Source organism: Lynx canadensis, chromosome D4 (assembly GCF_007474595.2).
Source record: "Lynx canadensis isolate LIC74 chromosome D4, mLynCan4.pri.v2, whole genome shotgun sequence".
Lineage (NCBI taxonomy): Eukaryota > Metazoa > Chordata > Mammalia > Carnivora > Felidae > Lynx > Lynx canadensis.
The window spans coordinates 66,868,817-66,885,015 of record NC_044315.2 but is presented as its reverse complement, the minus strand read 5'-3'; the positions used below and the strand labels follow the sequence as shown (position 1 = coordinate 66,885,015).

General features: G+C 42.5%; 1 protein-coding gene across 2 annotated transcripts; it reads right to left on the bottom strand.

The window, feature by feature from the left end:
• Positions 1-9,304: 9,304 nt before the first annotated feature.
• Positions 9,305-15,570, bottom strand: TAL2 (TAL bHLH transcription factor 2). Of its 2 annotated transcripts, none has more exons than XM_030293528.2 (2): positions 15,319-15,570; positions 9,305-9,870 (listed from the first exon to the last, which is right to left on the bottom strand). In XM_030293528.2, exon 2 carries the CDS (start codon positions 9,834-9,836, stop codon positions 9,519-9,521), a length of 318 nt encoding a protein of 105 aa, XP_030149388.1. In that variant the 5' UTR covers positions 9,837-9,870; positions 15,319-15,570; the 3' UTR covers positions 9,305-9,518. The 2 variants fall into 2 exon arrangements, with proteins under 2 accessions (XP_030149388.1, XP_030149386.1); XM_030293526.1 differs by lacking the exon at positions 15,319-15,570 and adding an exon at positions 10,506-11,138.
• Positions 15,571-16,199: the final 629 nt, after the last annotated feature.

The window sequence follows — 16,199 nt, the reverse complement described above, 5'->3', positions numbered from 1 at the left end:
CTTGGGAAATCTTGTGTGGTGAAGGCTATTCATCGCAGCATTGTTAGTATCAGCAAAAGACTGGAAAAAACCCAAGTGTCCCACAGTAACTAAGGTACATCCATATGATACAATACATGCAGATGTTAACAAGAATAAAAAGTTCTCTATGGTATTAGAGGATCTCCAGCATATAGTGTTAAGAAGGAAAGCAAGGTGGTATAAGAAGGAAATGAGGGGAAAAAAAGAAGGAAATGAGAATATATAGTTGCGTTTGCACAAAGATACAGATACATTAGTTAAAAGATAGTGGTTCGCTCTTGGTGTTGTACATTCTAAGGGTTTTGATAAATCTATAATGCCATATGGACGATGGAAGAATAGGAGGATACTTGCTTAGGTGAAAGGGATTGAGAGTATGCTTATGATGAACACTGAATAATGTGCAGAATTGTTGTTTCACTATATTATCCACCTGAAATTTAACACCGTATGTTAACTATGCTGGAATTTTAAAAAATTCTAATTTTAGATTCACTAAAACAGCTTCTTTGTTGTCATTGATTATCACGAGATATTACATAGTTAAACCCATACAAATAAATGTCACTGATTTCAAAAATCTAGTTTTTGTTAATGTTACATGTTGGATTGCTGGAGGGAAAAAAATGTATGACAACATGTATCCATCATTATAATATCATACAGAATAATTTCACTGTCCTAAAAATCCTCTTGTACTCTCCCTATTCATTCTGCCCCCTCCCACTCTGGCAACCACTGATCTTTTCACTGTCTCCATAGTTTTGCCTTTCCCAGAATGTCATGTAGTTGGAATCATACAGTAGGCAGCCTTTTTAGATTGGCTTATTCCACTTCGTGAAATGCATTTAAGATTCCTCTATGTCTTTTCATGGCCTGATAGCTCATCTCCTTTTAGTGCTGAATAATATTACATTGTCTAGATGTACCACAGCTTATTTATCCATTCATCTACCGAAGGATATCTTGGTTGCTTCCAAGTTTTGGCAGTTATGGATAAAGCTGCTATCAACATCCATGTGACGGTATGTGTGTGGACATAAGTTTTCAACTCCTTTGGGTAAATACTGAGGGGAGCAATTGTTGGGATTGTATGGGAGGACATGTTTAGTTTTATAAGAAAATGCCAGAGGCACCTGAGTGGCTCAGTCAGTTGACTCAGTGGCTGAGTCATCTGACTCTTGATTTCGGCTCAGGTCATAATCTCACGGTTCATGGGATCAAGCCCCACATCTTGTTCTGTGCTGTCACATAGGGCCTGCCTGGGATTCTCTCTTTCCCTCTCTCTCTCTCTCTCTCTCTCACACACACTCTCTCTCTCTCTCTCTCTCTCCCTCTCAAAAACAAAAATAAAAACAAAAATAGAAACAAAAATAAAAAAAAATTTAAAAGAAAGAAAGAAAGAAAGAAACTGCCAAACCTTCATCCAAAGCGGCTGTACTGTTTTGCATTTCCACCAGCAGTGTGTTACTCCCTATGCCCTCCACCATTTGGTGTTGTCAGTGCTCAGGATTTCAACTGTTCTAATTGGTGTGTAAAGGTATTGTTTGAATACCATTGTTTGAATTCACGTGTCCCTGATGACATAAGACGTGGGGCATTTTTCCATATGCTTAATTGCCATCTGTATATCTTCTTTGGTGAGGTGGCTGTTCAGGTCTTTGGCCCATTTTTTAATTGGGTTTTTCATTTTCTTCTTATTGAGTTCTTTGAGTATTTGGATAACAATCCTTTTGGAAATATTTTTTCTCCAATCTGTGGCTTGTCTTCTCATTCTCTTGACGTTGTCTTTCACAGAGCTTAATATTTTTAAAAGAAAAAATACTGCTCTTACTAACCCCACTCACATTTTTTTTTCTTTAAAACATAGCCTTGGTGGGGCACCTGGTTTGCTCCATTGATAGAGCATGCGACTCTTAATCTCAGAGTGGTGAGTTCAAGCTCCACATTAGGCATGGAACCTATTTTAAAAAATAGCCTTGGAAAGTGACATTTTGATTACTGTTTCCTAGGTGTATTATTATCTCCCCCCCCATTATCTCAACCCTATCTTTAGAAACATTACTTCTAAAATACAAAAACTATAAATTTTAAGACACTTTTTCAATTTATAAAAATATGGCAAGTGAATTGAGACCATTTTATTTTAGTATACTGTAGCCACAAATGAAAAAGTGTAAAGCTTTTTCACTTTTTTACACTTTAGCCTAACATTTTATCTGACCAGATAACACACATTTATTCTTTAAACAGAAGTACTTAATAAAAAGATGTTTATGCCTTGAGAATTTTGTATTTTTAAAGTTTTGCTTAGAAAGTTTTCTTTTCAACTATGTACGTGACTACCTTCTGAAAACTCATTTTTACTCCAAAATATTTTACGATGTTTGCCCAAATTAGGGCTCCAAGGTGAAAGCTTTTTAGAAGATTCAGATCCCAATTTGGCAAATGCTACATTTTCTTGTTTGTTTACTTGATTGCATAAATCTAGTCATGCAGGGAGAGCGAGCTCAGAGAACATCTAGGGCTCTCCTCTCACATACTGTTTGGAAGCTAAACAGGTATCCAGTTTTTGCCCAGAATGTCTAGCAGGCATGGAGGAGGGGCATCTCTGGGGCCTGCCCCATCCAGAATAGTACAATACCATGTGAGAAGCCTGAGGACCTCCCAGGACACCTGGTTACAGTTCTTAACCCCAGGCTTCTCCTTATGGGATTTGGCTTATTTTGTGATCTCTTTGATCACATAGATCTTGTGATCAATGACCTCTACTTCCTTGGGTAGAGTGTTAAAGAGACACCAAGAAATTGGATCTCAGACCAACAGATCCTCACCTTTTTCTTTAATTTTATTTATTTATTTTGAGAAAGAGAGAGAGAGAGAGCATGAGTGGGAAAGGGACAGAGATAGAGGGAGAGAGAGAATCCCAAGCAGACTTTACTCTATCAGTGAAGAACCCATTGTGGGGCTCAAATTCACAAACCATGAGATCATGACCTGAGTCAAAATCTAGAGTCAGATGCTTAGCCAACTGAGCCACCCAGGCACCTCAGATCCTCACCTTTAGCTTTATCTGGTTACCCATTGGTCCAAACTGAAAGGCGTTGAAGGGAAGACTGAAAGACGTCACTAATATGACAACCTCTCCCTGAAAACTTCTCTTAGAGACCCAATAGTCTCATGTAACTGATTAGCTCATCCCCTTCCACATATTTGCCGGTCACTGTTGTTGCATTTTTTAAATCCTTCAAAATCCATTCTTTGTGCACTGCCTGTATGGGGTGCAATGGGATTGATGCTTCCCAACTGTTGACATAAGTGTACGCTCTCATGTGTTCTGCTGGTTGGTGGGAAGAGGAACGTGTACACATATCCTTACGCGCACATGCACACATACACACACCATAAGGTAAAATTAAATCTTGGTTTATTTAGTGAAAGATACAAAAAATACACTGAAGTGATTTGACTACTGGAGCCAATGCAAAATATTCAGCACAGCACTCCACTTCTCCCAGACTGGGGGAAAAGGGCCACGGTGGCCATAAGATTACGTGCAAGATAGAGTCTTGATGAATCCGAGAGATTTAATTCTCTGCTGTTCCACAGTGTTTCTAAACCTGGGGCTTCTATCACCAGTTAAGAAGAATTGATACAGTCTAAATGGAATATAGGAAAAGAATGCAACCCAAACCAGTGAAGAAAAACACTGTCCATTTCCTTAGACCCTCCTTCTTCCTCAATTCCAGAGGAGCTAAAACCAGACGGAGGACAGGTAGGAGATGTGGAGGAGCAGATTTCCTACCTTGTGCATGAGCAAATACACACACACACACACACACACACACACAAGTACCAATGCCCTGAACCATGGGCATGCTTAAGCCCGGGCGGAGGAAGAGGTGGGAAGCAAATCCAAACAGAGGAACAAATAGTTTCTCCTGCAGGCGAACACCCCAGCCTGCTTCTGCAGGACAGTGTCCTCGTGGAGTCTTATCATAATATTATCCCCAGCTTGGTGCTTCTAAATAGGACCCTTTGCTTTTTGGGGTTGTGTTTGATTACCCAGTAGTGTTATTGGGTAATATTCCTGGTCCACGATGTTCCATTATGGTGGTCAGGATTTTAAAAATTTAGGAATTCCTACACCTGAAACTAATGTAGCATTGTGTGTCAACTATACTTCAATAAAAGAATAATAAATTAAAAAATTGTTAATGTTTATTTCTTTTTGAGAGAGAGAGACAGAGACAGAGTGTGAGTGGGGGAGGGGCAGAGACAGAGGGAGACAGAATCCGAAGTAGGCTCCAGGCTCTGAGCTGTCACCATACAGCCCGATGCTGGGCTGGAACTCACGAACCACAAGATCAAGACCTGAGCTGAAGTCGGACGCTTAACTGACTGAGGCGCCCAGGTGCCCCTATACATTTTTAAAATTTAAAAATAAAAATGAAGAATTCTGACGCAAAAAAAAAAAAAAGTCTGTCCATGAAAAGCAGTAATTCTGAGTAAAAATGACTGAGGGTCAAATTCTAACTCTGCAGAGAAAACTGGAACAAGATAAGTAATTTCCTAAACTTCAGTTTCCTCAGCTGGGAAGTGAGAATGACACATGTAATTAATATAATGTTAACAATACAACATCGCTATGAAGACAGGTGAGCTGATACATTGGAAGCTCTTGGCACAGTGCCTGGAATATAGTAAGCACTCAGCAAGACTTAGTATTATTATCATTTTATGTACTTTGTAAAATTCTGACATAGAGATCCATGTACATACTTCTTTGGCCATGATTCTGATTAATTCTTTGTGACAGGTTCCCAGAAGGATAATTACTTAGGTCCAAGTGTATGAACATATTGAATAATAATCCTGTTTTTCAGATTTTTCCAGATAACACAATTCAACAGCTTGCTTTACTTGACTACCAGCAATTCGTGAGCTCTGGAAATTAAATTCTTAGAGTAAATTTATTTGGTAGATTACAAACCTAAATAAATTTATGTTTATTTTGTTAAAATCTAGTGCTCTTTAAGATCTCTTTGTGATAGGTCTTTGGCAAGAAAGAGAAGATAAAAGGCAAAGTTTCCCTCTTTATGGGAAACGTAATGGCCACAGAAGTGACAGTGTTTTAGGAGACTGTGCTCCTGGCCTCCTGCAATCCCTTGAGTGTATTCATTCCTTGGTGTTCCTTTCTAACACCTGCCATTTTAAATCCCTTGCTTTGCATTGCCATTGGACTTTTAGATTCCCTCCTTATCTCTAACCTTTTTATTTAAGGATGTGACTTTTAACCAACCTTTGACCTGTGGGTCAGCAGTTAAGCTGTCCATTCTCCCGGACCCTTTTCATCTTTTGCCTTCTTAAGGACAAAGCCGGTTGTGCATAACTTATATATATTTCGGCCATCTCAAGCCATTCTTAGGTGGTGAAACTTCCTCAGGCAGGTGCTACAAGGGGTATATTGAATAGAAATGATGAGAAACAAACATTTAAGAAGGGCATTAGACTTTGGGTTTCTCAGGAAAATTCAGTCTGATCAAGTTTCATTTCAATATTGTCTTTTAGGAGAGGCTAGGGGAATATTCTTAACAGAGGCAGTCCTGATTACAGTTTTCTCATTTTGAAAGTGAAGTCTCTTGCAGGGCTGTTATGAGGAGTAAATATTAGAAACTATCCTTCTCCTCAAGATCTTAGCTTACTTGGGAAGGGGCACAGCATATACACAGATGTCTGTAACACTGACTAGAGGAAATAAGGGTCATGAAGCACAAAAGGGGATTCTAAGAAAGGAGAGATCAGATTAAATGGTGGAAATCTAGGAGGACTTCATGTAAGAGATGGTGTTTACAAGGAGGCAGGCTTTGTGAAGGAGTGGTGTTTAAGATCAGTCATGAAGGATTTTAGTGAGTGGAATTTGGTGCGGGTGGAGGGACAAGTAGAACAAGAGAGAATGGGGGGTGCCAGGGTGGCTCAGCCGGTTAAGCGTCCAATTCTTGGTTTCAGCTCAGGTCATGATCTCATGGTTTCGTGAGTTCGAGCCCCACATCGGGGTCTGCACTGCAGAGTCTGTTTGGGGTTCTCTCTCTCCCTGTCTCTCTTCCCCTCCCCCACTCATGCTGTCTCTATCTCTCTCAAAAAAATAAATAAACTTAAGAAAAAAGAACAAGAGAGAATGGGAACATTCATGTGTGCAAGTGGAGTCACAAGAGAAAAGTCAGAGGTATTAAGAAGTGGGACATGTTTGGGGACCATCAAGTGAAGTAGTTTCATTGGCATGTACAATATACTTAGGAGACTGTGGAAAGTACAAGGAAGGACCAGGTTGCAGAGTGCCTGGTTTACTGGGGTAAGGCATATGTCTCAGTCTGGTGGACGAGACACTGAAGGTTTGATAGCTGGGGAGTGATCTGACCACAGCTGTGATTTGAGAAGGACAATGGGGGAGCTGTGTGAAAGGTGAAGTAAAGAGAGCCAGAGGGAGAGAGAGAGAGAAAAAGAGAGAGAGAGAGAGAGAGAGAGAGACTAAGCAGGGTATGCTAGATTTTTTCTAGACTGAAAACAATGGTGCGGGGGGTGTCAAAGCCAGAACAGTGGCTGTGAGGATGGAGAGAACAGGTCAATGTGCTTAGTAAATTTATTAAATTCTTTTTTTTAAAGAACAGTTTTTCTTAAATAATTTATTCGCAATAAATTAATAGTTAAATAGCAAATTCAATGGTTAAAAACTCATAAAACACATCAACAAAAAAATCTTTGGTTAATACATCTAATCACATTCTATAAAGCATAATAATTTAATTTGAATAAAAAGGCATATGAAGAAGATTACTGAACACTGTTGAAAAGAGATGAGCATAACAATAAGGTGCTTATCCATTTTCAATCCTAAAAAACGTGTGGCTGAACAGGGCTGTAGAAAGGTCGTACACAGGGCCAGGAAATCAGGCATGTGTCCCAGCTTTCCACTAATTGTCCATGGGATCTCTGGAAAGTCACTTCACAAGTCTCTGGACCTGTTTTGTCCCCTGTAAAATGAGGAGTAAAACTAGCCAATCTAACAATCTCTATAAATCAATGGCCCCGTTTATGCCTGGTTTCCAAAAGTTTCCAGTGGTATCCATAACAGACCAAATATTTTTTCCAAGTAACAGAGTAGCATAGATGATATAATCTGTCTAAACTTTTTCTGTTGCGTTCAAATGATCCATAAAGAGATGTACCATCAGTGAACTGTAGTGTGTTTTAACCATAAATTCTTACTACTGCAATCACCAAGCCTTGAGCCTAAGACAGCAAGGAAGACCACAGAGTAGTTTTTCAATTAGCATCTGGCCTCATGGATACCTTGCCAAACATTTTGATCCATGTGTACCTACAATTCCTTTTGACAGTCACTTTAATCCAGCATAACCTGATAGACCAAAATCTAAGCTTGCAACATAATTTAAGAGGTGAATTACACCAAGTAATATTTTAAGTGTTTATTCATTTTTCAATGGAATTTCCTGCAGAGTTTCTTTAAATCATTACCCCCCTCATATAGTTTAATGATAACTCAATCTCCTCATGGCTTTTCAGGAGCACTCTCTTACATTTCAGTGAGAAGGCCTTCTGTACACACAGACATGGCCCCAACAGCAGAAAAGTGCACTCATTCTGAGAAGAGCAATAAAATCCTGCATTCAGGCAAAGAAGTCTTCTGTACTTTCTTCGGCAACATGTCACAATGAAGCTAATAAAAAAATATTGTCAAAATTGTTATTTTGATTTAATGCCAGATGAGAGAATAAGTAATGTTGTTCAGTTGACAACTGTCATCGCAGCTTTGAGATATACTATCAGTTGGTAATTTGACACATTTAAGCCCACATAACCTCATGAGAGAGAAATGCACATTCAGGGGAAATAGCCTAGTCTCTGTGCATATGTGTTTCCCTGTACTATTCTGGAACCATGGGGAAGTTTATGGAATGCAGTTGAAAGAAAGAACCTAGAAGGAAAACATATTGCTTCTGATAAATGCACTGGACTATGAGCGTGAGTGCTGGGTAGAGGTTAATGATATTATGACCTTGCTATTTGTGGGGAATGAGATTTGGGGGGAGCCTCATCTAGCTTTCTTCTGATCACCAAACTAAACCTTTTCAACCTCCCATAAATCAAATATCTTCTTTCTAGAGTAAGAGGAAATTTAAATCCCCCTATTGTGTGTACACTGGAAATCTGTAATCGCAAATCCAGCAATTTCCTACCTGTGGTTCAGAATGTTTTAAAACCAACGTACCGTCAAGAACTTTAGGGGAATAAAATGTCCCAGAGACAATCAAATGACATTATTTGTATTCTGGGCTCAGCTATGGGATTCATTTTTGAATCCGTCTTTGAATCCAATCATCAGGGTGGCACATGCTTATGAGTAGTTCTGTCAGATCCATGCCGTTTCATTGACTAGGGGGTCCCACCCCTCCCAGCATAAGATTGAGCTAACGCTCCACAGCAAGGAAGACAAATTACAAATTCATTAATTCACTAAAATCTGGTATTACATTCCTATTGTCTACCCTAGATCTTTTGTTTAAACTAAGCTCTCTGTTAAATGAGTTGTTAAATGGCAATGTTTGGATTTTCATAATTATGTTTGAATTTCACAGGTCTTAAATCAGCAGGGACTCAGGCTACATTAAAAGTTTTAACGCCTGACATGCGAAACTAAGGGGGCAGGTAACCTATTTTAGCTAACTATTTTTCATAAGAAAACTATGAACTCTAAATCACAAATTATCCAGTCCTTTCCACTCACAGATACAATCCACCATTTGGCTTTAGAGATAACACATATATAAATGGCTCAATGCGAGCAACACCTCACATTTCCATAGAGATAAAGGATGCAGAGCTCTTCCACATGTATCTGCTGTGTTCCTGTAAGCCTCACATGTCAGGAGGATCTCTTCTCCAGAGTTTCCCACAATTCTCCAAGTTCGTTTCTGTGAGGGCGGTCTTCACATTCATCAACCTTATTTTGTTCACCCTCCATCAAACAGACTTCATTTCTCAAAACTAACTTTAAAATATGTTCTGAGGGAAGCATTTTTTATTCATCGGCCTGAGATCTGTTATGGAGAAACTTCTTCCTTGTAATTGAAAACATATTGAGTAAAACAGTGATTTTCCAACCTGTTTTTAACCGATGCTTTTCTTTTCCAAACATTATGCAGATCCTGGATAAATGAAATAGAGGCAGGCTGCTTCGCCTGAAGTGTCCCACCCCCCCCCCCCGCCCCCGCCCTGGGGGTGACAGACTCCAAAGCCACATTCCTCATGGCCTCTTTTTGGCTCCCTGCAGCTGGCCCCAAGCTACCTCCTATGAGGCTTAAATTCATGCCTCCCAAATTTATTCATCAAGTTGACTCTGGAACATGCAAAAGGCGGTCACTCAGCCAGTGGCTTCTGAGCAAGTGCCCCGCTGGGTGATGACAGCCAGAGCCCCACTATGCAATGTGGTGGCTTGGGTCAAGTGAAGGAACCTGGTAGTCACCGAGCAGAGTCCTGTCCGGCAGGTGGGATCCTTGGGGAAAGAGTCCCAGAATGTTTCCCTGAGCGGTCACTCCCGTTTGCTGCAGGGTTTGCTCCCCCAAGACCTTGACCAAGAAGTTGATATACCTCATTGCCAGGCGAAGCGTTTCATTTTTGCTCAGCTTTTTGTCCGGAGGGTGAGTGGGAATGAGCTTCCTCAGCTTGGCAAAGGCGCTGTTGACATTCTGCTGTCTCCACCGCTCCCTGCTATTTGTGAAGATCTTCCTGGTCATGTTCGAGTTCCTGAGACAGGAAAGAGAAAGGGCCCTAAGGGCCAATACCTGATAAGAGGGCTATTGGGCATCACATGTCCTGCCAAGAATTTGGGATGTCAGTTCTTCTTGACCCGGGTTTTAGGAAATTCACTTCCTCATTTTTAGGTTTTTCTGAGTCTTCCTTTGGGTAAGGGAAGAAAATGTGGCAGAAGAAAGGACAGGGTAAGAACAATGCCTTTCAGCCTTTTTCTCCCTAGCTGTTTCAAAGCCCCCTGTTACAAGGTCGTTTTACCCCAGAACCCTCACTACTGCTTTTATAACCAACTCTTCCTAATTGTCCAGAACCAGGCACAGTATAGGTTTAAGTACTTGTGCGAATAAAATCTATATTTAGCCAACAGGGAGTCGAATATGGATTCTCAAAAAGTAAAAGCCGTGATTCTAGATTCCACTAATAAGATAATTGTGGGAATGGAGGTGAAAGCACAGCTCTCCTCTTAGCTGGCAGACCTCACCTGGAGGGTTGGACCTCACTGTGCAAAAGCTAAAATATCCAGACTGGACCACATTTAGGGAGTATGAACAGAGTGGTGAAGAGTCTTCAGACCCTCTTTTATGAAAAACACAGTGGGGATATTCAGCATGACAAGAAGAAAGGACAAAGAGAAAGTGAGGGTGACGATTTACCATGGATGCCGTAGAAGATGTTCGGGCCTCCACGAGCCGGCACTCAGGTGACCTTTCCAACTCCAGGACAGTTGATTATCACCATCTACTGCCAAATCTTACTTTGCCATTTTTAACTCTTAGAGGCATGGTCCCCTTTTTGCAGACAGCTTGGATTAACATGTGTGAATGGGAACACGGATGGCGCATCAACGAACAAACCTCTCCGTGATCTTGGCATGTGGCGGACTTTGAACACCACTGCTCTACTCTCCAAGTAGGAACACCCTCATCCCTATCTAAACTCTGTATGATAAAGAAGTAGAACGCTCCCCAGATCCCTGCAATCCTGGGGGAAGGTAGAGCAGGAGTTTAGCACAGGGGAAGAGCCACCCTTCCCTTCAGAGAGCGTGTGTTCTCATCACAGCACCAAACACCAACCAGCTGTGAGGCACTGCCTAAGTCACTTCACCAACCTGAGCCTCAGTTCCTTAGCTATCTACAATGGGTGTAATTATACCATCCTCTCCTCATAGCTTGCTGTAAGGATTGAGGGGAATGTTGCATGTGAAAGCATTCTGTGAACTATAAACTAAGGGAAACAAGAGCAAACAGAGCATTTGTTTTGTGCCAGGCACTCACGCTACATACATACGCAAGCAGTGTTTGTTGTAGTGACAGTACTATAGACACTGCTGGGATTGGTTGAGGGAGGCCAACATGTCCCAGGTGTCATTTCACTACACGTGTGCTGGCACGTCTGCTCTTCTGTAGGAACCAAATGATGGTCTCAGTTCATTAGAACAAGCCACGCTGTTACCATCGAGCCCTGACTCTATAGGGGTCAGTCGCCAATGGAAGCATCTGCATGGTGGTTAGAAACATAGGCTTTGGAGCCAGAACCCCGGTTTGGCTTTAGGTTCTGCTCCTCCTAGCTGTGTGACCCTGAGCAATCTACTTCAACTCTCTGTCCATCAAATGCCTCATAAGTAAAGGGTGACTCCAGGTACTACCTGTGAGGACAAATAAAATGATCCATGTAAACCACTTTAGCAGAATGGCACACAGGAAGTGCTCAATAAATGTTAAGTGATTACAGTTATTATCTCGACAAATAAAACAGGGGAAGGTAAATGTTCATTGTAATTTAGCGATTTTTTTTTCCTAATAAAGAAGCTACAGTGTAATAGAAAAGGTCTGAGCCTGATTTACGTATTTGTTTGTTGTGCTCTGTAAGAGTATATGGACATACAGGTGTGTGTGGGGGTGTAGAACATAATACTTAGAAGGATTCAGGCCAAACTGTTGACATGGTTCCTTGGGGGAGGGCAGGGGGTTGGGGGAAGACAGAAAAAGGAGATGAGTGGGGCACATGAGTAGCTCAGTTGGTTAAGTGTCCAACTCTTAATTTCAGCTCAGGTCATGATCTTACAGTTGTTGAGTTCAATCCCCTCGTAGAGGCCCCTGCGTAGAGCCCCGAGTCTGGCTCTGCACTGAGCGTGGAGCCTGCTTGGGAGTCTCTCTCCCTCTCCCTCTGCACTTCCCTCCCTCCCCCGCTACCCCCTCCCCCATCTCAAAATAAATAAATAAACTTTAGAAAAAAAAGATAGAAAAAGGAGATGGGTGTGTATTATTTGATACAGTTGGGTAACATTTTACATTTTTATAATAAGAAAAGATTCATATATTATTTGCTTCATAATAGGAAAAAACTAAGAAAGCTTATGGGCTTTAATGTAGAAAGACCTGGCTTTAAATCTCAGCTCTCCATTTCTTAGATATATGAGTCTGTGAAAATCAGTTAACTTCTTTAACTGATTTCTTCTCTGGAAAATGGAAATAAAGCCATCATCAGGGTTCTTGTGAGGATTAAATAATATATTATGTGATGCATACGAATACATAAATGAGACAGTATGTGCCTGCTACATAGGTGCCTAATAAATACAAGGATTCTCTTCCCTATGCAGATGGGAAGTGTCATTACTCCAAAGAATAGCATTTTTCAATTACCTGCATGCTCCCAGGACATTTCCCCAACCCTGTTTTTGTTGCCTTTCCTGTTGCTGCCTAGGTTGGAGACAGATTGCTGTGCTGAGAACCAGTGGTAAGGGGAAGCATGGCGGCCCAAGCTGACTGGCTGGCTTCAGGCTCCCTCCAGCAGCCACTCAGGTCTACTTCCTTTCTCTGTGGAGACACTCTTAGTAGGACCCATGATCCAATTACAATCATATGCGCTCCGAGCTTAGGTATCAACACTTACTGACCCCATGTGCCGGACGCTTTGCTGGCTGCTGGATACCGAGGAAACCAATGCCTTGTGAATGGAGAGAGAAGCACAGGGGCTGTAGGGGCAGAGAAACAGCACCTACCCCAGGCATTCCAGGGGGATTCCCGACCGACCAAGGGGGTGCACAAGGTGATACCGAAGGCCTCTTTCTGCTCTGAAATGCCACAATGACCTGCCTATTGCTTTTTATTATCTAACTTACCTCATTTCTAAATAACCTAGTCTTTCACCTACAATGAAAATAGGAGTGTTGTCAGAACTGTAACCAACTAAAACTGAAATATGACAGTCTGAGCTTAAATCACGGGATTTTAAGATAGAAAACTATCCAGTTTTGCTCACACCGAGGCCGGCTGCTCTGCAGCCAGGACTGTGGGAGCAAAGTTACTTTCAAGCTTCTCTTGTCAAAAGAGGGTTTAGCTCACTCACTAAGTCAACTCTAGTCCCTTGGGGGAGCGGGGGCGGGGGTGGGGGGGCAGGGGCCATCTTTTTCAAGCTGGGAAGAAAAAGATTAGGCAGGATAAACTAACTGGTGTTCTCTTCTAAGAGGGCTCAATCCTATTGTGCTAGAAGCAGACAGAGGAAATAAGGAGAGGAAAAGATAGGCTTCAGAAATGTAGCCTGCCCTCCTGGAAGGCGCTTAATAATTCCTTGTTGATTTATCCTCAAGGGTGTTACTCTTCTCCACAGGGGGAAATTGAAATCAGCGATTTAACAAGCTGGAAAAATTCAAAGCAGCGGTCACTGGAAAATTACTAAAGTACTTATTAAATCAAAGGAAAATTGCATTTAGTGTTTTCCCAGTTGTAAGGACTGATTACTGCTAAGCTTGATTTCAGAATAATTTAAGAGCTTGAAAAATACACCAGATGCCACAGAAGCAGAAGACATCTGATAGATGTCAAAACAGAGGTAAAGCATGTTGTCCCAAGGTCACACAGGGAATCAGTGGCACAGCCTGTGTCCCATGCCTCTGTATTTATGCATCTTGTCACCACTGACTCCTGATGGGTCAGGGTCCATAACCTTTTTTGTGCCATGGACTCTTTTGGCAGAGTCTGGGGAAGTCTAGGGAAGGACTCTACCCCAGAACAATAATTTTAAATACATAAGATAAAAAGCTTTTGGTTCCCTTCTCAAAATAATTATTTTAAATGCACGAATTGAAATACATGGACACATAAAAATGACCAATTATAATTAATACTTATTAAAATAATTTAAAAATGCAACGCAGTAATAATGCACTTTCTTTTTTTAAACACATTAAATGATTTACTACCATAATTTCTACATGGTGATACGTAAACGATTTTTTCAAAAGATCTGCAACATCTGTGAGATGAAGGGATGTATGATTTTTGTTGGTGACGTTGTCACCAGTACTAATTTTTATCACCCATAAGTAAAGGAAATACAAAATTTAGATTAAAGGTGACTGGAAATAAAGATGTAATTTTTTTCCCCGTCCAGATATATAGAACCCTGATTTCTATTCATATATCTCTGGGTGAGTGGGTGTCATGAACCTGGGGTTAAAAATGCCCGGGCAGGAGAAGTGTGATGGTAAATATAACAGGAACATAGGTGGGCACAAACTTCTATTATGATGCCACCACTGAAGGTCACAGGTTACCAGAGAAAAGAATGATAATTATGCCCCCACAGAAAGTGACCTATGCCCCCAATAGGGGTTGCTGCTTTTTTTGTGTGCCAATGGTGTCTGGACACAGAGCACCCCTGCCACAGGAAAGGGTGCAGCAAAGGGTCACAGCTAACATTCCTGCGGTGGCCTGTCCCAGACATTCAGACTCATATGGCTCTTTGTTCATAAGACTTTAAATTTCTCTTCCTGTCATTTGGTTTCTTCTTTCATCTTTTTCTTGAAAACAAGTGAAAATAGTCTCCAGAAAGAGAGAGATGAAAGGTAGTTTATAGAGTTGGGTTAGGGTAAGGTACCTAACCTCCAACACTGGATATGGTTTTGCCTTTTGAAATTATTATAGAAGTAACACATGCTCATCCAAGAAAAACAAAAACAAAAACAAAAACAAAAACGAAAACGAAGCGGTACACAAGTGCATACGGTAAACAAATACAAGGCTCTCTATCTATCTATTGAATTTTTTTCTCCCAGCAGTAGCCAGTTTGGTGTGTGTATAAATGATATATATCCTTTATATACCATGCATATGTCGTTTAAAAATCAGAACACACACTATTATGCAAGTTACTTTTCTCATTAGATAACCCCGCATGTTGATGTCCTAAATACATACATTTACCATGAATCACAGTCTTTGGGTGGGCACCCCGCGCTCTGGGAGAGTTCCACCCGCGCCTCACTGCCCCATGCACCTGCGTCCCCTGCCCACCCCGCCCGACCTGCTGCCCTCGCCCACTTCACTTCCCGGCTTTCCCCCTTTTTCTCTTCTTAACTTTCGCTCCCCCTGGCCTGCGGAGCCCGGCCTTGTGAACAAGGCGTCCCGGAAAGCATCTGGTGCTCAAGTTTCACACCTGCCAGGTTCGGGGGAGTAAGCTCACCGGTACGCAGAAGCTACCCAAACGGCCCCAGGAGGTGCTCCGGGGTGTCTCCAGCATCCGTATCAAGGTGAAGCGGCCGGGCCAACACGCACTAGGGGACCGCTTTGCTCCCCCGGAGCCCTGCCACCACCCCTACCGCTCGGAAAGCCCCCAGGTCTCACTGAGTCGACTTGGTAGCCGCGGCCAAGTCGCCTCCACATCCCTGTCCTCCAGGGCGACCACGGCTCAGACCCGACGCTGCGCGGGAGACCCGCTGACCCGTGAGTCCGGCCCCGGCGGCACCCACGTACCGCAAGGATCGACGCACCTGCTCGCCAAGAGCCGGGAGACCGCGCCGTCGTTGTCGCGGTCGCTGGCCGTGTGCGCCCTCGCCTGGACGCCGCGCCTCCGCTGCTGCCTTTATAGGACCCGGGCCTTTGTCTCCAGGCCCCACGGGGCCCCTTCCTGCCGGGTTTCCCGCCCGTCCCTCCCGGGTCCCCGCGCTCCCGCTTCCCAGGCCCACGATCCAGACCCGCTAGATCGGGTTTTCTGGGGGTGGGGGTCCGAAACCCGCGTTTTAACTAAGTATTCCAGGAGATGAGGACGCACTGCGAAGTACAGCAGTCACTGCACTGGGCAGACGCCTGGATTTATGCATCTCAGGTTCCACGGTGCCCAGCACAGAGCTCCGCTATTTCAGTGGCCTTCTAACCGGTCTTCTGTTTCTACGCTTTCTCTTTCCATCTACTATCCAACATCACTCAGAATGATCCTATGAAAACCCTTAGGTGGCTCTCCATTTCACTCAGAACTAACCTGAAGTCTTCATAATGGCCCCTAGGATACCCTTTACCTGACCTGTCTGTCCCTTCTCTCCCTGTGGTTTAGTCAACTGTAATCCC

Coding starts and splice junctions, on each gene's coding strand:
- TAL2 (XM_030293528.2), bottom strand. CDS start 9,836: ATGACCAGGAAGATCTTCACAAATAGCAGGGAGCGGTGGAGACAGCAG.